The sequence below is a fragment of the Prionailurus viverrinus genome, chromosome B2 (genome assembly GCF_022837055.1).
Source record: "Prionailurus viverrinus isolate Anna chromosome B2, UM_Priviv_1.0, whole genome shotgun sequence".
Lineage (NCBI taxonomy): Eukaryota > Metazoa > Chordata > Mammalia > Carnivora > Felidae > Prionailurus > Prionailurus viverrinus.
Window position 1 is genome coordinate 144,377,384 of NC_062565.1, and position 27,928 is coordinate 144,405,311.

Sequence of the window (27,928 nt, forward strand, 5' to 3'; positions counted from 1 at the left end):
TGGTACTCCATAGGGCTTCAATGATTTTCCCGTTGCCACCAAAAAATTTATGACCACTGTTTCTCCAGAGCCTTGTGATTTCAACGTGCGTTTCCATTGTGAGGACAAACAGCCTTGTATGTTTAAGGACCACTGATAGATATTCTTTGCTGTGAATTGTCTGTTCAAGTTCTTGCCCAAAAATTCTCTTCGGATTGTGGTCTTGTTCAGTCTTTAAGATTTCCTGTGAGTTGCAAATATTTTCTCTATACTGATCTGGGAATATGCCATGATCCCTTTGACCATCTGGAGTACACTTTAATCTTATCCTTATAAATCCCCTCATTTAAGGACACCTCCTTTGGGGATAAACAGTTCTGGTAAAGCCGGATAAGAGGCAGATCAATCAAAAGAATTTCTGACCCCTTGTAGGACGCGAAAGAGATTGTTTCACGTTTAGCAGGTAACACTGTCGTTCTTATGCAATGGTCCGGGTGACAAAGTCTTGCGTAAGGGAGTATGTTCAAATTACAAAACTTATCTGGTTCGTTAGAAACTCACAGGGTTCGCCTTCCCTTAGTTTCTGACTTTGCTAGGTGCCCCTAGAGCTGCTGACACCGGCACAACCCCCATCTCCTAGACAATAGCTCCTCGGTTTCGCCACGAGATGTCAAGGTGGAGACGGACCAAGAGGCCAGGAGGCTGCGCTTCACGACAGAAGACAGAACGCTGGTTTCCGAGGCCTCAAACATCACGGCTTAGTCAAGCCTAAACCGACCCACCCACGGCCTAGTTCCCGAGGTAGCACCTGGCCCGCCAGCGCGCGGAAGCATCACCGATGGACGCTACACCATACAGCAACCAATCACGCGCCGCCTGGCCCAGATTCCTCCGCCAGAGGCGGCGCTGCAGCCGCAGGTGGCCGGCCAGCGCGTTCGCCCCGCGCCGCCAATCGCGACCCCCGCCGCCCTTCCCGTGATGCCCCGCGGCTGACCTCCGACCTCGCCTCCCACCCCTCCCTGCGGCCCTCTTCTCCCCCGGCCCCTGCTGAATTTGCCGCGTTCCGGAGGCTGTGGGGCGTGCCACCGAGGCGCAGCACCCCCCCGTAGCGCCTGGGCGGGTGCCGTCCCTTCGTCCTTCCTCCCCGTGGCGGGGCCTGGTGACGGGCCGGGGGCTGCGGCCGCGTCCGGGAGGCGACTCGGTGAGTGAGCCGGCCGCTGACAGGACCGCGCGGCGATGAGGGCGGGCTACGGCTGCGGCGCTTTAGGGCCGGGCGGTGGGCGGCGCGGGGCGGGGCGGGGCGGGGCGGGGCGGCGGGAGGAGCGGGAAGGGGGTGGGGCGTCGGGGCCTCGCGTCCTCCCTCAGCGCCATTTTGTGGCAGCGAGACCCGCAAATAAAGGGGAGCGCCGGGGCTGCGGCGGGAGGAGGAGCGCGGGGGCCGGCGGTAGCGCGGTCTGACCGCCTGGGCGGTGAGCGGGCAGCGCGGCCTTGGCCTATGTGACTGGGCGGCGCCGGCGCGGCCTCCGTCTGGAGAGGTAGGTGCGGGCCGCCGGCGGGAGCGGCCGCGAGGACCTCCGGGTCCCGAGGGCTGAGGCGCGGCCGACCCGGGTAAGGGGTGGGCAGAGCCCGGAGGGCGACTCGGGGCTCCCGGGCCCGCCGGCCTCCCGTTAGCTGCGCTTTCTTCTCGCCTGCGGGGACACTTCCGCCGCCCCGAGGCCATTTTGCCTTCGGCCTCCGTCCCGGGGGCGAGGCAGGCGCTCCCGCGGGCCGGCGATACCGGGAGGCCGCCCCCTCGGTGTGCGTCGTGTCCCCGCCTCGGTGTCGCCCCCTCCCACCTCTCCGCGGGATCCCGAGGGTTGGCGGCACTAACGAGTCCATTAAGGGAAGGAAAGCCGTGGACCAAATTTCACGTCGCGCAGTAGGTTATTGCTGCAAGCTGCGTCCTCCTGTAGACTTCCATTTTTGAATGATTGCATGCATTCTGAGTAAAGAAAAAATTCTTTATTGAATTCGAGGTTTTCGTGAAATTTCGGGGTCTCACCTTGGGTCTTTCCAAGGCTGCTGTTTACTCCTGTCGTTCAGTAGCATCTGATGAGGCTAGTCGGCGAAAGAAATTGCAGTCCACCAGGTGGCATGTGATAAAGGATGAAGTTAAATTTGAAGGGTTTGGGTGCGTGCCTTTCGGGAGTTCTTTTAGAGCTTACCTTGTCTTAAACAGGTAGCTATAGCCAGGTAATCAGGATTCTCCTTTCTCACTGGCGGACCTTAAGCAACCTACCTAAATTTCTAAGCCCCAAAGGACGAAAGTAATAATAAAAATGTGTCCCCGGCACTGTTGATGTTTTACTTAGCTTATGTAATTTATAGAACTTAGTAGTATCTAGTTTTCCTGATTCAATTTTGAGTCCTACTTGCTCAAAATATTTTTTGTGTTAGAAATGAGTTGGTATATGCGATACAGAAAATCTGTGGCAGCTCTACGATGTGGAGACGAGAGCTGTAATAATTTGTACAGTACGTTACAGCTTTCAAAGTCCTTTGTGTTCTTGTATGTACGTATGTACTTGTATGTATATAGTATAGAATCCCCTAGAAAATAACCTTTACCTGATATGGTCTTAGCATTTTCATATAACTGTATGTTACCTCGCTCTTGAAAGAAGATTTTGCCGCTAATCAGCAAAACAATAACCAGATAATATTTAGTTTTATGCTTGTTTTTTAAATTATGGTTTTTTTTTTTTTACCTGTTTTCTGATACTCAGATTATCAGAAAAACTTTTCAGTATTCCCATAATAGTATATTCCATTGGGTATTAAGCTGGTCCATCAGATTAGAACTCCGAGCTATAAATATTCACCGGTCTTGACAATGTAGTTGTTGCATTTTGGTTTAATTGTTTTTAATGCATATTAAACTTTTAATGTTGATATTTTGTTTAAAAAATCATTTGTGTAGCATTTTTATGGCACTTGGATGTTGAGATTTCCAACACTATGTGAGGCAGGCAGAATTGGTATCCTTTTTTTGCTGATTTGGAGACTGCAGCCCAGAGTTAAGTGACTTGCTCAAGATCCATGACTGATAAGAATCAGGAAAAGGTGGTTTTCCAGTTCCTAATTAGTACCCTTTTTACCTACCACAGACCCAGTGTTGTATGCTGTCAGATTATTAGTTTCTTGAGTTTAGTTATGATTAGGTTCAGTGAGGTACATGCTTTCTTAAATTGTGTTGGCTGGTGTTCGCCTAAGAGAGAACAGAGTTGCATAACTTCGGGTCATAATGCTAAGAGCCAGGGAAGTACTGGGATCTGGGATGCTAGGCACCTAGCCAACCAAAACTGAACTCTCCATCATTAAATGTTTCTCATTGTTAAGGCATTAAGAGTACATGGTGGTTCTGAGATCTGAGTTTAAGAGGTTATCCCTGAATTAATCCATAGGAATAACTGAAACCTTTACATAATTAAAAAAAATTTTTTTAATGTTTTTATTTATTTTTGAAGGAGAGAGACAGAGCATGAGCGGGGGAGGAGCAGAGAGAGAGGGAGACACAGAACTCGAAGCAGGCCCCAGGCTCTAAGGTGTCGGCACTGAGCAGATGTGGGGCTTGAACTCACGAACTGTAAGATCATGACCTGATCTGACGCTCAACCGACTGAGGCGCCCCTATTTTGCTTTTTTTATATTCTTAGATTAGTTAAGCTTAATAATTATTGACGATGGGAGAGTGGGAGAATAATCCATCTTATTCTGAGATGGTGTGGCATTTGGGGTCCTAACCCCCAATTTATTAATAGCTGTTTTGACCAGAGCTAATCACCAGATGACTCAATCATTTTCATCATCTAGAAGATGGGGACTAACTTTGATTTTGGAAAGTTTTGATTATTAAGCATGTGACTCATAGCACTTAATATTATATTCATTTCCGCCCCCCCACCCCCCCCAAGATTCTGAATTTAAATCTAGATATTTATTCATTTATTCATTTTTATTCATTTTTATTTATTCATTTTTAATATTCATTTTTAATCTAGTTATTTTTATGATATTTATTCATTTTTAATCTAGTCATTCATTTTTCTGATACAAAAGTAGATGGTTCTAAGAACCTGGAATAAACATTGTCTTTATGAATCTAGAATTGATTTTAGATGGCTATTGTGCTTGTCAGTTGAAATTTAAAAGTTGCCTAAGGCAATAATTTTCTTAGTACATTCATGTAATATGAAAGACAAATTTGAGAACCAAGTTCTATTTTGACTAAATAGTTAAATATTGATGCTTTTAAATTTAAATATGTTCCAATTTGCCTTTTCCCTTTTTTTTTTTTTTTTTTTTTTGCTTTTGACTCTTGTGGCGTATTATGGATTCTCAAGGAAAGAGTGACATTTCAACAGCTACAAATCAGGGAGGGATTTCTTTCAAAATGCTTATACTTTGAATTCCCAAGCCACATACATATCCTATAACGTGTGGAATGACCTGTGACTCTGAGAATAGACATGAAATGCAAACCTTTATACAAAAACTACATTTATTTCTGATGTATGTCACAAATTTACATATTTGTTTTATAAAGAGAATACAGATACTCGTTAAGCTGTGTGTAATGAAAATTTGCCCACCATCAAACTTTTTAGAAAGAAAGAGAACATAAACCAATGTTAAAAATTTTAACAGCTTGCTGTTTAGAATTCTAAAGATTGGAGATCACCAAGCATTCTGCAGTGGGGCTTAGAAACAAAGACGGGAGTATGTCTTGATAGTTATCCTCAACCTGTGAATTTTCCTTTCAGTTTCTTCAAGAAGTAGCGACTGAAAGTTTTTATTTTTTTGATGGGGAGAAGGAAACTAATAATTGTTTATTTTGTGCCGGTCACCATGCTAAAGATTAGTGTTTATCTTTAGAAGTAGCTGAATAGTTTTGAGCCTTGGTGGTGGTAATCCTTTTTGGGTTGGGCAAAATGGGCTCAGAAGTTCTGTTTTTTTTTTTATTTTCAAAGTTTGTCACTCTCTTAGATAAAAGCAGGGTTATTAGAATTTCATGTGTTTCCCAGTCCTTTAAATGCCCTTTAAAAACAGTTTAGCTTATTCATTGCTAATTAAGTGTTTAATTTTATTTTAATGGAATAATCTGAATACGTATTAAAAGAATGAACCAATCTGGGGGAAAATGTCATGTTATAGAAGCACTTACTAGTTTATAAACTGGAATTTATGTTTAATAACAGCCATAATGCTTAAATTTTACAACTAAAATTCTGAGTAGCTGTGGTGCCCATTTAGCAATACTGTGGATTACCTATCCACAGTGATAAATCTAGCAGTTTTGAAACTGTCACTCATAGCAGTGTTATCACAGTATCTGTTTTTTAGGTTCCATATTTATTCTCAAGATTTTTACTGTAGGTCATCTTGGTTTTTTGGGGGGGGGGGGCGGAAATTAGATTGGCTTATTTAGTTCACTTTTATGATTTCATTGGTAATTGAAGCAAATTCATCTGTTCATACTTCCATTCAGCATGTTTGCGTGTCTCCAGTGTACTGTGCCATCAGCAGTGAATAAAACAATTCTAATGGATCTTATTTTATAATTGGGAGAAACAGATAAGTATGCAAAATATCAGCTTATGATAAGAACTATGAAGAAACATAAAGCCTGATGTGAGGGGATAGTAGGGATCAGTGCACTATTTTGAGTGAGTTGGGTGCCTTTAGAAGGAGTAGTGACTTGCAGAGGCACATGTATACTAGTTAAAAATGGCTAGAAGTTCAGAGGGCCGGAATTGTCTCGTAGGTTTTTTTAAATGTTTATTTATTTTGAGAGAGAGAATCCCAATTGGAATCTGCTCTGTCAGCTTGGAACCCAACAAGGGGCTTGAACTCAAGAACCTTGAGATCATACCTGAGCCGGAAGCAAGAGTCAGACACCTAAGCAACTGACCCACCCAGGTGCCCTTCATCAGTTTTTAAAAGTTATTTAGTTTATTGACATTTACCTGTTATATTTAGCTCAAATGGGAAATTCTAAGGAAATGCCACGCTTGCTTTCTGGGTTCCAGTAGGTTGCAGTCTAGTAGAGTGAGTACACTTTGAACATACAAGTAGACCTCTGAGGACAAACATGGTGAAGGTTTGTTTCCCAGATGATTGGAATCACTGGTATCACGTTAGGAGAATCACTAAGCAGCTGTCTGTTACTTCCAGCAGAGAGTATACACTGGGCAACAAGAGGCCTAAAGTAAACAGGGACCCATTTAAAGGAAAAAAAGAAAAATATACAGATTTTATATTGTAGAAATAATGGTCATGTCTTCATAGGTTTTGGTCAGCGACTTGGTCAGCTTCTTAGTTCAGAAACAGATAACCTCAGATTTTTGCCTTCTGCCCCCAACGATAAAATTATTAAAGAAGGAAGAATTAAGCCAGCAATATATAATATCAACTTACGGGATTTTTTTTCTAAAATGTACTGATTTCTTTAACACTGATTTCTCTATCTAGTCTGAAAATGAGGTTTTAATGGCAGCATATGATTAGAATGTCTGAATTACACAGTTGGGATTGTATGTAACATAAAAAGTGATATTGGAAGATTATCACCTTTTGAGGACTCTCAAATAGTAAGAAGTCAAGTAGCTTTTAAAAATTCGGTTTTAGGGGCACCTGGGTGGCTCAGTTAGTTAAACATCCTACTCTTGATTTTGGCTCAGGTCAACATCTCACTGAGCTTGAGTACCACGTGTGTGTGTGGGTGCCCATGCTCTCTCAAAATAAATAAATAATTCAGTTTTAAATTATAAATTCTTTGGTTAATTTTTTTATTGAGGTGTAATTGATGTATCTTTAGCTTCAGATGTACAATATAATGGTTCGATATTGGTATATATTGTGAAATGCTCACTATAGTAAGCCTAGTTACCATCTGTTACCACAGTTAGAAAGTTTTTTTTCCTTGTGAAGACTTTCAAGATTTATTCTATTAGCAACTTTCAAACATGCAGTACAGTATTGCTAATTATAGTTACCATGCTGTGTGTTAGTTACATCATTGCAGCTTATTTTCCTTTGGCTGAATGTTTAATAGTTGGGATTTGTAATAAGTGTGGGTAAGTAAAATAAATATAAAGGAAGTTTAAAATATAAGGGGAAGATTCATGACAGTGCTGTTGGAAATAAAACTTAGGAATGAATTTAAATTTGCTTGTGTCCTTATTTGAACAATAGGAGGTATCAGAAAGTGTTTTCAATAAGCATAATAAAGTTACTGAGAGTAGTTCTTCTATATAACCTGTCTTTTGCAACTGGGTTCAGTAAATTTTGTATACGTTTATAAAAAGCTAACGACATAAATTCTGTGGCATAAAATTAAGTAGTTTGGAAATATTTTTATTAAGGTGTAGTATATAATGTATATAAATATTCATTGTACAGTGGTGAATTGTCACAATGATGACAGATTCTACTTTACTATAGCAACCTAATGCTGTAAAAGGAAAGACTTAGCAACTGGTACTACCCTTCCTATTCTTGCGGAAGATGTCTGGGATACTGCCTGAGGTCAGTATCTGAGTTCAGTACAAAGCTATTGCTTCCGTAAGGTTTCTCTTTCTCATAGGACAGTTGTCAGAATGCATTGAGAGTTACATTTCTGGTCAATCCTTTATGGGAACATCAAAAGGAATGATCAGTTTTTTTTACAAAGGAATTCTTAAAAAACCTAAAGACAGCAGTAACAAAAGATGTTAACAAAGGAGAAGATGGGTGTGGAGTAAACTGGAGCCCTGTGATATCTTTGTAACTTTTTTGTAAATCTAAAACTTAAAAAATAAAAGGTTTTTAGGGGCACCGGTTAACTCATGGTTTGTGAGTTCAAGTCCAGTGTCAGGCTCTGTGCTGGCAGCTCAGAGCCTGGAGCCTGCTTCAGATTCTGTGTCTCCCTCTCTCTCCACCCCTCCCCCGCTCAAGCACACGCTGTCTCTCTTTCTGTCTCTCAAAAATAAAGAAGCGTTAAAAAAAATATATATGAAATAAAAGGTTTTTAAATAAATAACCTAGTGATTAACTAAGTTCCCTAATTGGTTTAGAAGAGCCAGTATATTATGTTCCTACCTTAACTGGGAGAAAATCAATCGAACCTCTGCTCTCTGCCTCTTTTTCCTAGGATTCAAGATGACCAACGAGGAACCTCTTCCCAAAAAGGTGTGTTTTTTTCAGCAGTTTTTTAAGCACTTTGTGTTTGGGGGTGGGGGGTGGTTAATAGAATTAAAGGGACTGTCCTTATTTGCTTATTGTTCATTCTTTTGCCTTATAACACTAGTAGCATTGTGGGTGTATAATGTGTTAGACATAATCTTATAGGGAGTGTATTTTTAGAATATTTTGAGTTTTTAAAAGATTTTTATCTCCATGGTCTACTCTTAATCTTTGTTTTACAAGTAATTCCATCTACATGACTATAAGTGTCAAAAAAGATTCCTTCACAAGTTCTTATAAGTTGCTTATTTTTTTTTCCTACTTTTTAAATCCCTTTGGTTGTGTGGTAAAACCACTTCTGTGTTTTTCAAGAAAAGGTTACAGCTAGTTCTTAGATCCTTCGTTTTCTCTGAAGTTTGTTTTCTAGTCTTATTTTCTCCTTGTCCTATATCCCTAACTTAATTCAATTTAGTCAGTCACAGAATTACAAAATAACATTTTCCTAAAAGTAATTTATAATTCAAGTGGGAAAGCAGGGTATGTACATATTAAGCAGTGAGTATTTAAGTGAACACTTAAGGTGGTATTATGGGAATTCGTCTTTAGTTTTGAAGTTAAATTATTCATGAAATAAAGAATTGTAATGTGTTTTAATAATCAGAATTGTGTGCTTTTTGTTAGACTTTTAATGTATTTTGGTACAGTGATTTTCCCTTTTCCTTTTGATGATAGTACTATTATACTGGTTAGTGTTGCAATTTGAAGCAAGTTTCTTAAAAAGGAAATTAATGAAGCATTAATTTCATACTAAAGTAGGAGAGGTGTCTCACCTGTATAGTCTTCATTTGGTATAGAGAAAACACAATGTTTCTCAATTTACAAAGCAGTTTCAGCTAGTTGGAATATTGTGCTCATTTTTTTTTTTAACTTTTTATTTTGAAACAATTACTGATTCATAGGAAGTTGTAAAGAAATGTACAGGAAGGTTCTGTGTGCTCTTCACCCAGCCTCCTTCAGGATCTGAAGTTAATTTTAACTTACCTGAAGTTAATTTTGCATAACTATCAGAATCTTGTATAACAATATGAAAACCAGGAACTTGGCATTGGCACAATCCACAGAGCTTGTGTGTGGGTGTGGGTGTGGGTGTGGGTGTGTGTGTAGCTCTGTGCAGTTTCTTCGTGGGTAATTAAGTGTAACCATCACCACAACGAAAATAGTCAACCGAACCATTGCTAATAAGCCTCCATTTTGCCACTCCTCCATAGCCCCATCCATCCTTTCCCTCTCCATCCCAAAGCCCTGGCAACCACTAATCGGTTCTCTATTTTAGTAATTCTGCTGTTTCACAAATGTTACACCAAAGAAATTATGCAGTATGTGTGTCTTTTGGGACTTTTTTTTCCCACTCAGTAAAATTTTCTGGAGGTTTGTCCCAAGTTGATCCATAGAGTGTTTCTTTCTTAACGGTAAATACAGTATTCCAAGGGTTTGGATATATTGTAATTTGACCTGTTGAAGGAAGTTTGGGGGCTATTACAAATAAAGTTGTGAACATTCATATACAAATTTCCGTATGAAAATAAATTTATTTCTCACCAGCAATGTATGACACCCAGTATTTGTTGTTACTACTGTTCTTTAAAGCCATTCTAATCAATGTGTAGTGATAGCTCATTGGAGTTGTAATTTTCATTTCCTTAAGAATGATGCTTATATTAAAGATAAGTAGTTCACTTTTGAAAAACTTCTTTTCAATAAAATAAGATTTAAAAAAACATAATATATATTGAGCCATTTAAGTCTCAGGCTCTGGAAATGCTTCATCTCAGTACAGAGCTCCTTTTAGGAGGGGTGCTGTGTGATTTTAGTAATAAGGGTAATGCTAATAACAGAAATGAGGGATTAAAATGTTACGATCCTGTTTAAATAAAAAAAATGTGAAGAATATAAGAACTAGTCGTATTCAGTATTTAAAAGTTTTAGGAATTGGGTTTCTGGGTGGCTAAGTTGGTTAAGCGTCCAACTCTTGATGTCGACTCAGGTCCTGATCTCATGGTTCCTGAAATGGAGCCCCGTGTTGGGCTCTGCGCTCACAGCATGGAGCCTGCTTGGGATTCCTTCTCTTCCTCTTTCTACCCTTCCCCTTCTAAGGCATGTGTGCGTGCGCGTTTTCTCTCTCTCTCTCTCTCTCTCTCTCTCTCTCTCTCTCTCAAATAAAAATAAACTTTGGAAAAAAAAGTTTTAGGAAGAGCAGTCAGTTCATGTTTTAAATCTCTTTATATAGGTTCGACTGAGTGAAACAGACTTCAAAGTTATGGCACGAGATGAGTTAATTCTAAGGTAAAAAAAATTTTTTTAACCAAAAATATAAAGCACTTTCTATAGAACATACTGTGATTCTATCCTGTAATTATCTTCAAGTTAGACTTCTTTTTAACGTTAATGCATCCTCAAATCACTTAATGTACTGTTGAACATAATATGGTCTGTTCATTGTGTAAACATTGAAGGAAGTATAACACTTCATAGAACTAAAGTACTAGCTTGGGTAGCTTCTAGACTAATAGGTAACTTGAGGTTTTCTTGAGGGAAGATACTCAGAATTTTAACTGAAAGCATTTGTACTCCATGTGTATAACTTGGCTATGGGGAATAACCCTGCTTTCAGAAGGCTTTTAGTTTAACAGGTATATGGACTTGTTTTGATGTTATTTTTTTCCTTTTCTGTTCAACATGTGAAAAAGTTGTAGTCCTGAAGGATGACAAGTCTAGTTATGGAAGACATATATCATTTGCTGATAGGCAAAGTTACTCTTTCTCAGAACTGACTTTGGTCAGCTCATTTAACTATATCCATTTTCTCATCCGCAGGTTAAAGGAGTTGAATTAAATTATTTTTAAAGTTTACTTTAAGCTCTGAATTTCCATGGTTATTCTGTAAATGTCTTTGGAAAGCAGATTGTCAAGAACAGCATTAAGGGTGTTTTTTTTAATGTAAAATATGATCAACACTGGTTTTGTGTTGTGTAACTTAAATGTGTTCTTTTCGCATTTTATTACTTTGGTAAGTTTTTTACATGATAGTTTTTAGAACACAGATTTTTCAGGGCACCTTTGCCAAGGTCATTGAACTTTTTTCTCTAGAACTTTCCAAGTGATTTTTACTTGAATAAGTAAATTTAATTGGCTGGAAGTAGGGGAGAGAAAAAAGGTGTTTTATAAGATGGGCAGGCACAGATGACATGTTCCATTGTTAACTAGAATCTGATAATTTCCCACCTCCTTCAGCTACTCTATTGTAGACAAGCTTTTTATCTTCTTCGTGCAGAGGACAGTTTTTCCATTGCATACATTTATTTTCCTGCACATGAAATTTAAATCCATAGTATTCTAAAACACTCTTATCCTCCTGCTGAGGTAGTCCCTTGTTTATGATAATACTGCCATTCACATGTTGATACTCTCTCTGTATATTTGGTTGGTGTGTGCAGTCTTGATTCATCTGTAGGGGGAGAAATCAGTACTATGATCTTAATAAAACTCACGGTAGCAATTTTTTATATTAAGTTACCTTTAAGGTTTTAAGTCATGTGCAGTTTATATTCTTGAGGTCAGTTTAACTTCTCTTTCTTCAGGGAATTCTCACATATGACTTTTAAGTGAGTTTTTGTCCTCATTAATTCTCCTGGTGATTTTAAATCAAGTTCTGCTTATTTAACTGTTCTGTGTTTTTTCTGTCATCTTGATAAGGATGTTTTTGGCTGAGCTTTTATATTTTTCTGTTCCTCTAAAATAGTTGTTAATGTGGCTTCCACAAAAGATGTTTATTCATCTCCAAACATTGAGTGAAACTGCTGTTTGTGTCCTAGGTTGTAGAGCCCGTAAAAATAAGCATGCCTTTGACTGAACAGTAGTATGAACAGTAAAAGGTGAATTTGCTTGGTATCCTGGAATTTTTTTTGTTCATTGTGTTGTAATGTTAATATCTCGTAGCAAAGTTTTCAGAAGTTTTTGAGGTTTTGTAGAAAGATTTTCTAAAATCAAGGGTACAGTTGACCCTTGAACAACACAGGTTTGAACGGTGTGGGTCCATTTACGTGTAGATTTTATACAGTACAATACTTGAAATGTATTTTGTTTTCTTAATATTACCTTTTTCTAGGAAAATTTTCTGGCTTTATTATAAGAATATAGTATATAATACATACACAAAATACGTGTTATTCAAGTGTGTATGTTACTGGTGTAAGGTTTCTTGTCAACAGTAGGCTATTAGTAGTTAAGCTTTTTGGAAAGTCCAGAGTTATACATGGATTTTTGAGCATGCAGGATTTCTCCTCCCTAAACTCCACCCCACATGGGTCAGAGGTCAACTAAATTTTGAATAGCTGTAACTGAAGAGCAGCTTGAAAACATAGCTCTTCAGAAGAGCAGAATAGTAGACATTTGGGGCAGGTTACTTTTTGTTGCGTAAGCATAAGTCTGGGGACCTTGTTTATCAGCAATAATAGCCAAGCTAACATAGCTTGTATTTTGAAGGTAGAGGAATATAGCAAGGAAGAAAGGTTTCCTCATACTCTCATAGCGTATGGCATTTATGCAGATTGTTTCTGCCAATTAGATACGCTTTAAAGAATAGTTCTGAGAGAGAGTATATTCTCTCCCCCCTTTTTTACGGGCAAAAATAAACGGAGTCACGTGATATTTTCAGAAAAGAGCTAAGATAACCTTGAGTCCCTTATAAGTGGGCACATTTCTTAGGTGCCATTTGTTTGAGGTGGACAGCATATCTGAAAGCGAGTTGTTTACTCCGCTTCCTTAATCCAGGCATGTGCTGAGCATCAGTGACAGCGTCCTGTAAGGCCCATGAACTGACCTGGAGGAGCACACTTAGTATATTCTCAGAGAACACTTTGTTCTGTGTTTCCTTTTGCCTAGTTCCTATAAGTTGAGAAGGAATAATGAAGTGACTAACTTTATTATTGGTTAAAAATCATGTAGTGAAATTCTTGGCATTACTTAAATTTATAAGTTTATAAATTTATAAATTTGGTAAAAGCAATATCAATGTAACAACTAATACGTGAATTTATTTTTGTGCTAGATGGAAACAGTATGAAGCATACGTCCAAGCTTTGGAGGGCAAATACACAGATCTTAATTGTAAGTTTTTAAGTTTCCTGAAGATTACATGAATATCTCCTTTTAGATTTTTGTTAAGGAGAATTTTTGTTGCAGGATAATTGGTTTTACTAAGCAACTGTAATTTTTGTTTAATGTTTATTTTTGTGAGAGAGACAGCACGAGTCGGGGAGGAGCAGAGAGAGAGGGAGACACAGAATCTGAAGCAGGCTCTGGGCTCTGAGCTGTCAGAGCTCTCAACCTAGAGCCCGATGTGGGGCTTGAACTCAGGAGCATTGAGATCATGACCTGAGCCAAAGTTGGACACTTAACTGACTGAGCCACCCAGGCGCCCCAGCAATTGTAATTTTTATTCAAGCATTTCGTTCCAGAAGTCTGTCCAAGCATTCACTGTATTGCTGCTGCAAAATAGGTGAATGAGCCGTGATCTCTTTTCTTTAATTCCCTTCGTGTGCAGTTCTTGGGAAAGACCGACATCTAATAATCATATGATAGCGAGACTGTTTTAGTAGAATTACATAAAAGCGTCTGAGAGCATAGATGGGGAAACTCAACAACTACTTGAACTTTCCTTGATGTGTCCCTCATTGCTTCCACAGAAGAATTGGAAGTGAAACATGAGTTATTAGTCTTAGAAAGGAAGTACATAGAAGCATACACAATAAACTTGTAAGAGCTTCAAGTGTAACAATAGATATATTTACAGATTTTTCAAAACCTGCTGAAAAATAATACCAACAGAGTTTATTAGTTTCAAGCCATTTTAGTTTTTGTCACTTGCAACTGAGTTAAGAATAACATACTATTTGTGAACATAAAAAACGATACAGGGGCACCTGGGGGCCTCTATCGGTTAAGCGTCCAAGTTTTGATTTCGGCTCAGGTTGTGATCTCCTGGTTTGTGAGATCTGTGCTGTGAGCATGGAGCCCACTTGGGATTCTCCCTCTCTCTGCTCCTTCTCTGTTCCTACATGTACTCTCAGTCTCCCCCCCCCCCCCCCTTCTTTCTCACACAACACACACACACACGGTAAATAAACTTTTTTTAAAAGGGTCAATATAATATAGGGACACCTGGGTGGCTCATTCGGTTGAGTGTCCCAACACAGCCTGCTTGGGATTCTGTTTCCCTCTCTGTCCCTGCCCTGCTTGTGTGTGTGTGTGTGTGTGTGTGTGTGTGTGTGTGTGTGTGTGCGCGCGCGCGCGCTTGCGCTTTTGCTCGCTCATTCGCTCGCTCAAAAATTGAAAAGGGCGGAGGGGGACAATATAGTTTTTCAAGTCCAGAAAGCTTAATAACCTGAAGTTTCAGTTACTATATGACTACATTATAATCCACACACATTAGCATTATGAGAGCTTAAAGTAATAATCGTGCAGTTTTTGGCATATTTACATTGAATAGGTTAAAAACAATAGAGTCAGGACTTTGTCAGTGTGTTACAGTATAGACGGATGCAAATAATGAAGCTTCCCATGTTCTGGGAGATGGATTGGACAAGAATAATGTAATCCCATGTAGGATGAGGTGGCTGTGGGCCACTCTAACACCACTGCCTCCTGAAAGAGCACTCGTGATCAAGAGCACATTAGGATAGAAACTAAAGACTAGATGAATTTATTTGCCTTTGTTTTTTTTATTCTTGACAGAGGCAGTCGGAACTTTATTTGGGTAGGTCAGGTTGATCTTGAAATTATACGTCCTAATGTTTGGGGTTTTTTTTTTCTTCTAATCATCAGCTAATGACGTAACTGGGTTAAGAGAGTCTGAAGAAAAACTAAAGCAACAACAGCAAGAGTCTGCCCGCAGGGAAAACATCCTAGTAATGCGACTGGCTACCAAGGAGCAAGAGATGCAAGAGTGTACTGTGAGTATTTCAAGTGGTTGAAGTCTTTTGGCGAAATTGGGTTTTAGTCTGCGTTATGACATGTATCCGTAGTTAGCGAATTTTATATACTTGCTCGTAAGTATAAACGCACATTTTGTTGAGATAGATCAGCTTCATGCTATAAATATGCAAATTGTAAAATCTTGGGCGATCACCCTGTTGTTGAGTTTGAAGTTTTTTTCAGTGGCCAGGAAGTTCAAAGTTTTCAGTTATTTTCCATGATACAATAATCAGCATATTGATTCAGATGTTTTTTAGTAGGTTGGTATCTGAGAGTATAAGGAGCATTTGCTCCTTTCTAAGCAAGCTGTTTCTCCTCTGCTCTCTTTACCTCTCTGTGCATAAAAAAAACTTCTTCCTGGTATCAGCAACCTCTGCCATGTCTGCTTTTTATTGTTAATAGCTTTCATTTGTACACAGATCTGAAATCCATTGACATGTTTGATCATTTAGGTCTGGTTGGATTTAGGTTCGATTTTACGCTGTCTTCAGTAGTCTCAGTTATTCCTTTTTATTTAGTGTTTGTATATATGTTATGTAAAATAGAGGTAGCTCTATCCATGTTGTTACTAATTTTAAAAATCTGAAATTTCTTAAAATTTTATGTATTTAAAGTAATCTATCTTTACACCTGATGTGGGGCGCAAACTCATGACCCTGAGATCAAGTTGCATGTTCTTCCAACTGCCAGACAGGCAGCCTGAAAATCTGAAATTTTCTTGAATTCTTTTGTGTAATCTCCATTGGTCTGATACATTGTTTATTAAATCTAATGCAAAAGATAATATTCTGGTCACTGGAGACTCTGATCATAAATGGGACACAGTCCTATTCCTAGTTGTTTTCTCACTAATAAAATGTTTTTCAGGGTTCAGTCACAGTCCTTTTACTTCCTGTAAAGTTTGTTTTCTCAGTAATCACACACCTTCACTTTCTATATTCTCATCTCTTGACCACCCCCCACCTTTGGCTGTATTTTTTACCTGGACACTTGGTTTCAAGAAGTCTCACCAATAGCTTGAATATAATTTTCTTTTCTTTTTTTTTTTTTAAATTTTTTTTTTTTAACGTTTACTTATTTTTGAGACAGAGAGAGACAGAGCATGAATGGGGGAGGGCCAGAGAGAGGGAGACACAGAATCTGAAACAGGCTCCAGGCTCTGAGCTGTCAGCACAGAGCCCGACGCAGGGCTCGAACTCATGGACCGCGAGATCATGACCTGAGCTGAAGTCGGCCGCTTAACTGACTGAGCTACCCAGGCGCCCCAATGCTTGTTTATTTTTGAGAGAGACAGAGCAGAGCGCAAGTCAGCGGGGAGGAGCAGAGAGAGTGGGAGAGGGAGGCATAGAATCCAAAGCAGGCTGCAGGCTCTGAGCTGTCAGCACAGAGCCCAACGCGGGGCTCGAACCCACGAACCGTGAGATCATGACCTGAGCCAAAGTCAGGCGCTCAACTGACTGAGCCAGCCACCCAGGCGCCCCTAATTTTCTTTCTTTATAGGTAATACCCCAATCTCAAAACTCTTAAGTTCTTTTCTCCTTTTTTTGATACTAAGGATTCTAGATTCTACCTAGTTTTGGGTCAGTTTGCATGGCACTGTGCCAGATGCTTATACATGCAATGGAAGAATCTTACCTGCAAGATACAAACTGCTGGTAGAGTGTGATTGGAGGGTGCCAGTGCTAATATCCCCTAGCACCAGTGTGTCTTGAATTCTTTCTTGAGCCCTACTCTTGACATCCTAGTTCGTGTGCCTTTTTTTAACGACGGTTAGATGACACGAAATAGGTGGCAGTGCCTTAACCATATGTGTTGTCACGCCCGAGGGCCTCTTCCATCCTTGTCAAGTGAGTGCTCCTTTCGTACAACACCTAGGTCACATACTTCTTACTGCTTCCCTAGACAGTATGTACTGTTGACTCACTTCTATTGTTCTCCAGCTATGCTATGGCACAGACAGTTTTGGTAACATCATGCCTGATCAGAGCCTTTTGTGATGCTCATTTACCCTTTTGTCTTCTCATCCTAGGTTTTTAAGGTTATTTCAACTAGAATCTAACCATTTCCAGTCATACTTTTTTTTAATAGTTTTCCCCTTCACATGTCAGCTGAACCAGCTCGTTTTCAGTTAGTTACAGAGTAAGATTTTGCAGAAAGGGTGGTAGGAACAAAAACATAAGGAAAGGACAAGATTATCTATGGCAGATGAGGGCAGTTCACGTTGTAAACCTAAATAGTAACTATGTCCATCTCGGAGAGGCATGTTTTCTTAGGGATCACAGTGGGTGATATGTGCTGTATGACATGCTTTGTTCCTGTTCAATTATCTTAACAACTGGTCTTATGTTAAATAAGCAGCTGCACTTTTTTGTTTAAAATGAGTGACTTTAAGGAGCACCTGGGTGGCTCAGTTGGTTGAGCATACAACTTTGGCTCAGGTCATGATCTTGCAGTTCGGGAGATCGAGCCCAGCATAGGGCTCGAGCTGCTGCAGCGCAGAGCCCACTTTGGATCCTCTGTTTCCCCCCCACCCCTGTCCCTCTCCCACTCATGCTCGCTCTCTCTCAAAAATAAAATGTTTTTTAAAAAATGAGTAGCTTTTGGGGCGCCTGGGTGGCTCAGTCGGTTGGGCATCCAACTTCGGCTCAGGTCGTGATCTTATGGCTCGTGAGTTTGAGCCCCGTGTTGGGCTCTGTGCTGACAGCCTGGAGCCTGCTTCAGATTCTGTGTCTCCTTCTCTGCCCCTCCCCTGCTCGTGCTGTGTCTCTCTCTCTCCCTCTCTCTCACTCTCTCTCAAAAATAAACAAACATTGAAAAAAAATTTTTTTTAATGAGTAACTTTAAGAAATCTCCTTACGCTAAATAAAAAAATTACCTCTGTTTGCTCAGTGAAATAGTAAATATATTTCCAATCCACATAGCATATTTGTACTTTCTGCTAAATTTTGGTAGAAATTAGCAGCTTATAAATTGTTTACTTTAATCCTATTTTAAGTGTTAGTGTGCAGCAGGATCTTGAACCAAAACTACTTTGGGTGTGAAGAAAGTGATACATTTAATGCTAATAAACTGTATTTCATATTTTAGAAATGTAATGTTAGTGTGCTAGTAATAGTACAACTGGAGTCGAAATTGAAGGTTTCATATGTAAGTAGAAGGGTTCTGGTGTGGTGGAAAAAGCCCCAGACTGGGAGTCAGGAGGCTTGAGAACTAGATTCTAGTCTCCATTCTGGCACTGAACTGTGTATCCGTGGACATTTGCCTTATTTAATTTCAAAAATGAGCAGTTTGGATTTGGTCAGTCACCTTCCACCTATATAATTCTGTGATTCATATCTACTCAGAAGGAAAAAAATGAATATATACTTTATTTTCACTTGAGCTATTTATAAAGCTGTAATACCACCTCATATAAGCACGGTATATTTTTAAATTTGGAAATACAAATGTGTATTTTAAGTTATAATCTTGTACTTGGTATATTTTTAGGAGACCTATACATAGAATAATTTCCATAGATACAAATAAACTACTGTACTCTTAGATAATATTTTAAACTTGGCAGTTTTCTAGGGGTGTCAATATTTTTAGTAAATATAACTGATTTTTTGTATCCTTTGGTTGCGAAGTAAGATACAGCCTCTTTAAAGATTCCAAATATGGAAATGCAATTGTAGCCTTAATTCCTACATGGATAACCTTAAAAAGTTGTTTACAATTTATACTTTTTCTAGAGGATGTTAAGATTAAAGGAGGAAGGATTTAATAAATTGGTAAATTCTGTGAACAAAAGGGATTTTACGCCACCTTCTTGTGTATATTTTCTTTGATTTGGTAGTAATTGTTTCTTTTACTTTGTACAGACTCAAATCCAGTACCTCAAGCAAGTCCAGCAGCCTAGCGTTGCCCAACTGAGATCAACAATGGTAGACCCAGCGATCAACTTGTTTTTCCTAAAAATGAAAGGTGAACTGGAACAGACTAAAGACAAACTGGAACAAGCCCAAAATGAACTGAGTGCCTGGAAGTTTACGCCTGATAGGTAAACAAATCATACTCCCCAGTCAAGACTTCCCTGACAGTCCCACTGCGAGAAAGCTGTGGTGGGACAGCCAAGTACTCGTTTCCACACCAAGACTCAGACTTTTTGAGCCAAAAAAAGCCACATTCTTACACTATCCAGCTTGTAATGGTTAATGTAAAACTTACCAGATGAACCTTGTGTTTCAGCTTTTTTCTCTTCCCCCTCCCCTTGCTTCAGAGGCCTGATGGCGTCGGACTATTCCGAAGAAGTGGCCACCTCCGAAAAATTCCCCTTCTAGAACATGTAGACACTTGAGAAATGTTTCTGTTTGAAGAAAATAGAGGGAGAAACAGAAGTCTTAAGTCTGTGGCACACTGTGTCTTCAGACAGTTTGGAGGAATGAAAACCTAGAGATTTAAAATCATGAATTGAACATGTAAAATTCCAGTAAAATGTAAAAATGGAATATGCATCGCTCTTAACCTTGAGCATAGTGACTTAGAGACACTGTATATCAGTTTTGCCAATAAGACTGTGGACTTCGTGATTGTTGTTGAACTTCTGGGTCAAAACTCAAATGAGGTGAATTTTGCCTTTAAAGAGCTTCATTTGCTAAGGAACCAACTTAATAGTCATGAGAGAATCAAATAATAGATGTCAGTACAAGTAGTTCATAACCGTTTAGTTTGGGGCTCTATATTACTTGATTGAGCCTTAAATCAATGTGGGTTTAATCAATGGTTTGTTCTTTGAATTCTTGCTAATGCTGTAGATAATCTTATTGAGGACTGTACAAACATAAAGGTGTGGTATCAAACTTCAGGTTGAAACTGTTTGAAGCATTATGAACATTCATCTCACTACTAGATTGTATAAGGATATTGGCTGTGATGAGACTCACCGCGTTATTTTTTTCAGTAGTGAAATTAAATCCCCATTCCATTCAACAGGCACATGTTGAAAGAGTATTGTCGCTGGTGTTAATGGGGGAATGTGTTTCCTTCATTGTATTTGGGGCCTTTTGTATTGCACTCTTGATATTAAATTAAATGTGCCTTGAAGTAGTTGGGTTTTTTTTTCTTTTTTCTTTCTTTTTTTTTTTTTTAAGTTCAAGGAATACTATGATGATTTTGTTGTACTTTTAACATTTTGATTTTGGGGGGCTGTGGAGAGCAGATTGATTTTGGAAAAATTGTTGCCATGCTCTTCAAAGTGAAGGAAAAGGCTCTGTGTCACGTTTTTAAAGACCTACCTTTTTCCAGCTGGTATCATAAAAGACAAGGAGACTTGACACTTGGTACTTTTTGACACCTTGTCCCAGGGTATCGCAGTAGAAATTCATGTGGGACAGCTTCACAGGGTGCCTGCCAGAAGATTGGGGAAATACTGTATTGGAACTGTGGGCTGGCCTGAGTGAGACATTTTGTGAATTGAAAAAAAGGTATAGTGATCATTTCTAGCAAATTCATCTGATCATTTAGATAAATGAGGCATTATTTCTTCATGCTTCCATCCAATCCTGGAGGTGAATTTTTTTCGTCAGATCATTCTCTAAGTCACCAATGAGAATTTTCACTTGGTGATAATGGAGTCTAAGATGAGTGGAAGATAAATGTTCCAGATTGTCCCAACGCTTAAGTGCAGTTTTAACAAGGGTGACTTAAGTTCTCTTAACCATTCAAATCAATTGTAAGTATCTTATATGTTTGTGCTTTAGGGAACTGATTGTGGGGCAGAGGGTGGGTTGAAGAAGTGGTTTGTGTGATTTTACGGCAAGAAAATCCGCTTCTAAAATTCTCACTATTTGTGGGGTTGGAGGGTAAGTAAACAAAAATGTGCCGCATTAAGGCATTTGTATATATTTTATGCCATTTAAGATCACAGTAGAAATGGCCTACGTACTTTTAGTAGGTCAAGAAATAATTCATAAAATGTATTATTAACATGTACTCAAATTTTATTAGCTAGCATCCTTCTTTACTGCTTAGGTAAGAGTCATTGTGAGGTCTGTGGGGGTTTTTCTCTGTGGGGTTAAAAATATTTTTTTAATAAGATAATACATGCTCATGTATAAAATTGGAACAGCTTGAAGAAAGGTGGAGACAAAAAATGAGAGTCCCTTCTGGATGTGACCTTGCCATTCCCCATTGTGTTCTCCAGGAATAGTAACCACTGTTAAATTTCTTGGGTTATCATCAAGATCGTTTCTGTGCACATACAGTCATTTTATATACATTGATTTTAAACAAATGTGAACGTACATACACGATTGCAGCTTGGTGTCCCCCTCCCCCTAACACACACACACAGTTTATCCCTTGCACGTTTTTTTCATTCTTTTATTAGATTACTTCATTTTTAATGGGTACATAATATTTCCATTGTATTAATAAATCATAATTTATTTTAATCACCTGTAAGTGAATTTTTGTTCTGTAAAGAATAGGGTATAAATGGTACTATAAACATCATTAACTTGAAACAGTGCTTATTAATCAGTGCTGTGTCTGGAGTAATTCAAATAGAATGGGTTATGGCCCCCCCCCCCCCCATTTTCCTATTCTGTTTTAATTTTGAAAGAGAAAGATTCTCTAAATTATCTTCTTTGCTTTAGTTGAAATACTTCATACATGTAACAGTGCATATATTTTAGAGTATTTAAGAGAGGTATATTTCAGTTATTTTGACAGTTCTGTTTTGCATTTAATCATTTAGGCAATTGTGTGTACATGTCTCAGATACCCTGGCCCCCTTCCTTGTGATCATAAAGCAATGTATAGTGTCTGTTCTTTTTTATAAATCTTTCTCTCAAGACTGTTTCCTTTCATATTTTCTTTGGGATTATTTGATTTTTAGGAATGGGTTATGGGGCAGGGCGGGGGGTGTAATTAAAGAAAATTATTCCAAAGACAGTTATTGGTAATTGAACTCTTACCATTTTGGAGGATGTAATGAACACAATATAAATCTCACATGACATGGTAAAACGGTAAAGTGTTTGAAGACTTGTTTCAGTAATCACTAATTTTAGAAGTGATAGGATTATCTTAGAACAGGCATTTATTAAAAGGTATGACCATAAAGGAAGCATTTTTTCTATTAGAATTTGTGGTACTTTATACGAGGTTAATTCAGGTCACAAGTTAATGTATTGGTTTTACCAGTATTTTTTTTCTAATCTTTATTAAATTCACATAGGATTTTCAGGTTAGTTGGAAAACACTGAAGCTATAGACTTTGTAAGAAAACAAACTTGGGAGCGCGGGCAGGGCGTGGGAGGAGCGCGCTGCCTGACAGTGGTTGCCCGTCTTTTAACTCCTCACTGGATTTCTAAACTCTTGTTCAGTGGAAGCCAAAGTCGGAGGATACTGATGGGAAATGAGGGGGAGTCTGGAGCTACAGTAGCAACGAGCAAGAACACCAGCTAATAGAGTTACCATAGAGAGAATAAAACCCTTAGCAAGTGCTTTCACCTGAGGCTGCTCTGAGCAGCAGTAACCCAGGTTTCACTGTACCACAGAGAAAGTTAATTTACGAACTTTTGCTTAAATTACCCCTGAATTAGGGTAGAGTATATACAATGGATAGAAAACACTAGAACGCTGAGTCAAAGAATGAGAATCACTTACAAAATGCTCTCATAACTTTTTAAATATTTTGGGGACAGAACGAGGAGGGGTGCAGAGAGGGGAGGGGACAGAGGATCTGAAGTGGGCTCCTGTGCTAACAGCACAGAGCCCGATGAGGGGCTCAAAGTTCCGAACCATGAGGGCATGACCTGAGCTGAAACCGCAAGTCGGCCGCCTAACCAATTGAGCCACCCAGGCACTCCACAAAATGCTCTCATTTAGAAAGTCTGAAGGCTTATATAATAGGATATGATGCATTGTGAAGTAATGTATCAGGCAAGTGAAAGCCCCACTAAAGGAAGGAAAGGACAGGAAATGTCAGCAAAACTTTTTTTAACCCATTAAGTCTTTCTGAACTTAACGCCATCACAAGAATACCAGACCATCCCTGTGGAGCATGCGACTCTTGATCATGGGGTCATGAGTTCAAGCCTGCTTGGGTGTAGGTGTAGAGCCTACTTAGTTTAAAAAAAAAAAAAAAAAAGTTAAAAATATCAGACTGTCCTTATTCAAGTGTCAGGTAATATCACAATTATGTATTTAAATCAGATCCCTTTAGAGGTGATCATTTCTATTATTGAGGCTAAAGAAAAGCTGTAAAGTTTTATTGAAGACTGTTATTAAGGCGTTTGATTGCATTTTTGCAGTTGCTGTGTATGTGTGTGTAGTCTTTATGGAGTGTTGCACTGGGCCTTGGCAACTAATTTGTGGAAAGTTTGGTACCCCTAATTTGGCAGATATTTACATCAATGTTATTTGTGATAAGTAATCCCAATCTTAGTTTTCTGTTCTAAAGATAACCTATTAAACATGAATAAAATCTTAACCACATATCAATATTAAATTTTTTTAAATTTATGTTTACAGTCGAAGATAGCTCAGAAGTATATAATAAAGAAGTTAAATGAAGATTAGTGAATGGAAATAGTCTTAACGGGTTTTTTTTAAACGGCTCCTTAAAAACAGTTACTGAATATGCCTCACTTACTGCAGTAAACCGTCTTGTGAGAACAGCTTATTAAGAGGCATCCTCATCAAATGCTGTTTTAGCAAGAATAAATATACTCTGCTTATGATACTGCCTTTTACCTTTTCAAGAACTTTACTGTTCCAAGCTAAGTACCTTAGTGTTTTCTTAATACTGATACATCTGAGATGTGTGTTAATTAACTGGTTTGTTTCTATTACAAATGATAAATTGGGATGAAAATAGATACCAGAATTAATTATTAGTGTAATAGAAGATGTGGCCATTTGGGTACTTTTTGTTTAGGGTTTATTTTTGCTGCTGTATTGGCAAAATACTGAAATGCAGAAGATGGACGTGTTCCAGAAGAGAAGATGGTAATTATAGGGAGGCATCTGCTGTGACAGTTACATTCTGTACGTGTTACATCTATTGCTGTAATAATTGCAAGTAAACAAGGTTGTAGAAACTTGTCTTCATTTTGTGATGGATGGCTCTTTCCTTTGCAGCCAAACAGGCAAAAAGTTAATGGCGAAGTGTCGAATGCTTATCCAGGAGAATCAAGAACTTGGAAGGCAGCTGTCCCAGGGACGTATTGCACAACTTGAAGCAGAGTTGGCTTTACAGAAGAAATATAGTGAGGAGCTTAAAAGCAGTCAGGATGGTAAGGGGATTTTTGAAAAGTTTGGTTAAATTTGCACTGGCTTTAAAAAACTTGCCAGGCATGAATATTATAGATTAGATTCTGTATGTGCTAATCTCTGCCAGTAGTTCTATAAAATTACAAATGAAACATTTCTAGCTGGGGCACCTGGTTGGCTCTGTTGGTGAAGCATCCGACTCTTGGTTTCAGCTCAGGTCATGATCTCCAGGTTTGTGAGTTCAGGCCCCACATTGGGCTCCTTGCTGACAGGAAGGAGACTGCTTAGAGTTCTCTCTGCTCCTCCCCCGCTCACTTGTTCTCTCTCTAAATTTAAAAAAAAAAAAATTCTAGTTGAGTAGCAAAGCCATTTTAATTTTAGCGGTCCCCCTCCTCCTAATTGTTTATTGTGCAAATTTCGAGAAGTTTTTGGTTTTGGAGGGGTGGAATTTGGTGAAACATAAGGCTGTACGTAGACAAATTTAAAGTCAGTGTTTTTAAAAGGGGGTTATCTCCATTTAACCAATTTCTCTGTAAGTGTAAATCTTGGAGGTATTTGGCTATTTCCAGTGGTCTAAATATAAAGAATTGATTGTACCTGTTAACGTCCTGTTTAGTGAATAAGATGTAACTTTTTTTGGAAAAAGAAAGAATGAGCATGAGCTCTGGAGGGGCAGAGAGGAGAGAGAATGAATAAGAATCTTAAGTAGTCTCCACGCCCAACTTGAGCCTGATGTGGGACTCAGTCTGCTGACGATGAGATCATGACCTGAGCCGAAATCAAGAGCCAGACACTTAAGCGAGTCACCCGGGTGCTGCTAAACATGTAATGTAATACTTAAATTTGCTAAAGGTAAACTTAATTGAGTCTCTGTCTCCACCCGCCTCCCCCACACCTTTTTTTTTTTTTTTTTTTTTTTGGCAAGTGTAGCTGCATCTGTTCTGTTTCTCTTCTCTTTGAGGAAGGATGAATAGTACCTAAAATATCTCACCAATGAAAACTAAATTGAGAATTAGTATATTTGACAGTTAATCGTGAAGATCAGTAGTCAGTGTAGTATCTTTTAAAGTATCTTTTCATAGTGATAGTTGTTAGCTCTTACTGTTCGTAAACATAGAAAATAGATTTCAGTATAGTAGTGAAGGACTTTTTCCTCTCCCAAGGCTTTTTGGGATTTAATGGACATGTGTATTTTATCAGTTTTCAAGAGTTATTTTCTCTGATTTTTTTTGGATGTGGGATAGTCCTTTGTTATAGCATAGGCCTCTTTGGAGTGTTAGAGTAGAGGACCCACTGTTTCCTAGGGCTGAACCTGCTGTGGAGCTGAGACAGACACTGATTAGGAGGAATAAGGAGTAAGGGGACTGGCCATGTGGGCCCAGAGGTAAACCCATGTGGAGTGGATTTTGTGGGCTATAATGAGTTGTATATGGCTAGATGGCTTGGGTCAGTTGGAACTTGGTTGCTTTATAGATACTTTAAGCAAGTCTCCCCCACCCCTACTTCCACCCCAAACAAACTCATTCTTGAATGACTATTTTTAAATTCTAAGCAAAAGCTTGAAATAGTTTGTGAGTTTTAGACTTGTATTTGTTCACTTAAACATTTATTGACTGCCTAGCTTTGTGGCAGGCGCTAAGCAATATTTTAAAATCTGTTTTCAGAGATATTAAAGTAGGTTTGACTCTCCTTTGCACAGAACTGAATGACTTCATCATTCAACTTGACGAAGAAGTCGAGGGTATGCAGAGCACCATTCTAGTTCTTCAGCAACAGCTGAAAGAGACGCGTCAGCAGTTGGCTCAGTACCAACAACAGCAGTCTCAGGCTCCAGCCCCAAGTACCAGCAGGACTACACCTTCCGAGCCTGGAGGACAGGCGGAGGCCACAGGTAAAGACTGCAGCCGGCTGGCCAACGGACCAAGTAATGGCAGTTCCTCCCGGCAGAGGACGTCTGGGTCTGGATTTCACAGGGAGGGGGACACAGCCGAAGATGACTTTCCTTCTTCTCCAGGGAATGGGAATAAGGCCTCCAACAGCTCAGAGGAGAGAACTGGCAGAGGAGGTGGTAGTTACGTAAATCAACTCAGTGCGGGGTATGAAAGTGTAGACTCTCCCACGGGCAGTGAAAACTCTCTCACACACCACTCAAATGACACAGACTCCAATCCTGACCCTCAAGAGGAGAAAACAGTGAGTGGGAAAGGTAACCGAACTACGGGTTCCCGCCACGTTCAGAATGGCTTGGACTCAAGTGTAAATGTACAGGGTTCAGTTTTGTAATATTTTTTCCAACAAATTTTTATACAGTGTCATTTAATTTGGGAGAGGATACTGTCCGGAAAATTAACGCATACTTTTGTCACAATTTGCCTTTTTTTTGTGGGTGTGGTGTTTTTTTTCTTTTCCTCCCCGCCCCTCCCCCCCCCCCCTTTGCTTCAATACCTCTGCCACTTTGGAAATTGTAACAGTTAATTACCTTGAATGTTGCTAAAAGGACATTTTGTGTAGGGTCAAGTTATTTTTATATGAGTTAATGTGAAGTTGTAAATGGAAATCTTTCCCTAAAGTATAACACAATGATGTCTGTATAAATCTGTGTCTATCCTAGAACCTGTGCTGTGTACGGGCATTCTTCCTCATGCTGTTATTATACTTCTGCACCATTCAGACTTGTTAGAGTAGATGTGGGTTTATGACTGCCAAGTTTGCCCAGTACAGTAGTTTTTCACTAAAAGCTGGACTTGCTGATGGAGTCCTAGAGTAGTTTCAGTGTTAGATACAGTTTTTTCCACCTTACATCTGTGCATTTTCTCTTTAGGTGACTGAATGTTTAAGAAATTTGTGTGCATAGTTACTCAGTTTTTATGAACTGTTGTATCCTGTTAATGCATATTGCTCTGTGACTCCAGTATATCTTACCTGTACTGACCAAACCTAAATAAAGATTTTTATTGTAACCGCTTGCATTAGTTTTTTTTTTATTTGGGTGTGTGTTTTTAGCATTTATTTTTATTGAATTGCTGAAGTTCTACTCCTAATTCTTCAACATACCACAAAAGTGAAACTTCAGTTCATGCATTGATTTTGATTGTGCACTTAATTTTTAAAAAATGTATTCTTTGGGGTGCTTGGCTGACAGTTGCTGGAGCATGTGACTCCTAGATCTCAGGGTTGTGTGTTTGAGCCCCACACTGGGTATAGATTTTACTTAAATAAAATCTTTAAAAAAATAATATGCATTGTTTTGCAAGATAAACGTGGAATTTAGGACTGTAAATGTTTTTTTCTGACTTGTAAAAATAATTATTATAAAATATTCACATATACAGAAAAATTTTATAAAGAAGAAAATCAGTTCCTTAAGTGTGTGTTAGGTTTTAGTTGAGAAGTAGACTTTGTTGTTGTGAGATGATTTCAGGTCACTAGGGTATCTGTGTAGTAGTCAGTGATG

The 27,928-nt window shown here is 39.0% G+C and overlaps 1 protein-coding gene and 1 pseudogene across 3 annotated transcripts; one reads left to right on the top strand and one right to left on the bottom strand.

Annotated features, from left to right (window-relative positions):
* The first annotated feature begins 875 nt into the window (after positions 1-875).
* WTAP (WT1 associated protein) lies at positions 876-27,434 on the top strand. Of its 3 annotated transcripts, none has more exons than XM_047857895.1 (8): positions 876-1,180; positions 8,150-8,187; positions 10,469-10,524; positions 13,289-13,347; positions 15,064-15,191; positions 19,077-19,255; positions 24,343-24,497; positions 26,174-27,434. In XM_047857895.1, exons 2-8 carry the CDS (start codon positions 8,158-8,160, stop codon positions 26,755-26,757), a joined length of 1,191 nt encoding a protein of 396 aa, XP_047713851.1. In that variant the 5' UTR covers positions 876-1,180; positions 8,150-8,157; the 3' UTR covers positions 26,758-27,434. The 3 variants fall into 3 exon arrangements, with proteins under 3 accessions (XP_047713851.1, XP_047713850.1, XP_047713852.1); XM_047857894.1 differs by lacking the exon at positions 876-1,180 and adding an exon at positions 1,327-1,514; XM_047857896.1 differs by lacking the exons at positions 876-1,180; positions 24,343-24,497; positions 26,174-27,434 and adding exons at positions 1,327-1,514; positions 19,475-20,301.
* LOC125166942 (uncharacterized) lies at positions 16,972-17,084 on the bottom strand (annotated as a pseudogene).
* Positions 27,435-27,928: the final 494 nt, after the last annotated feature.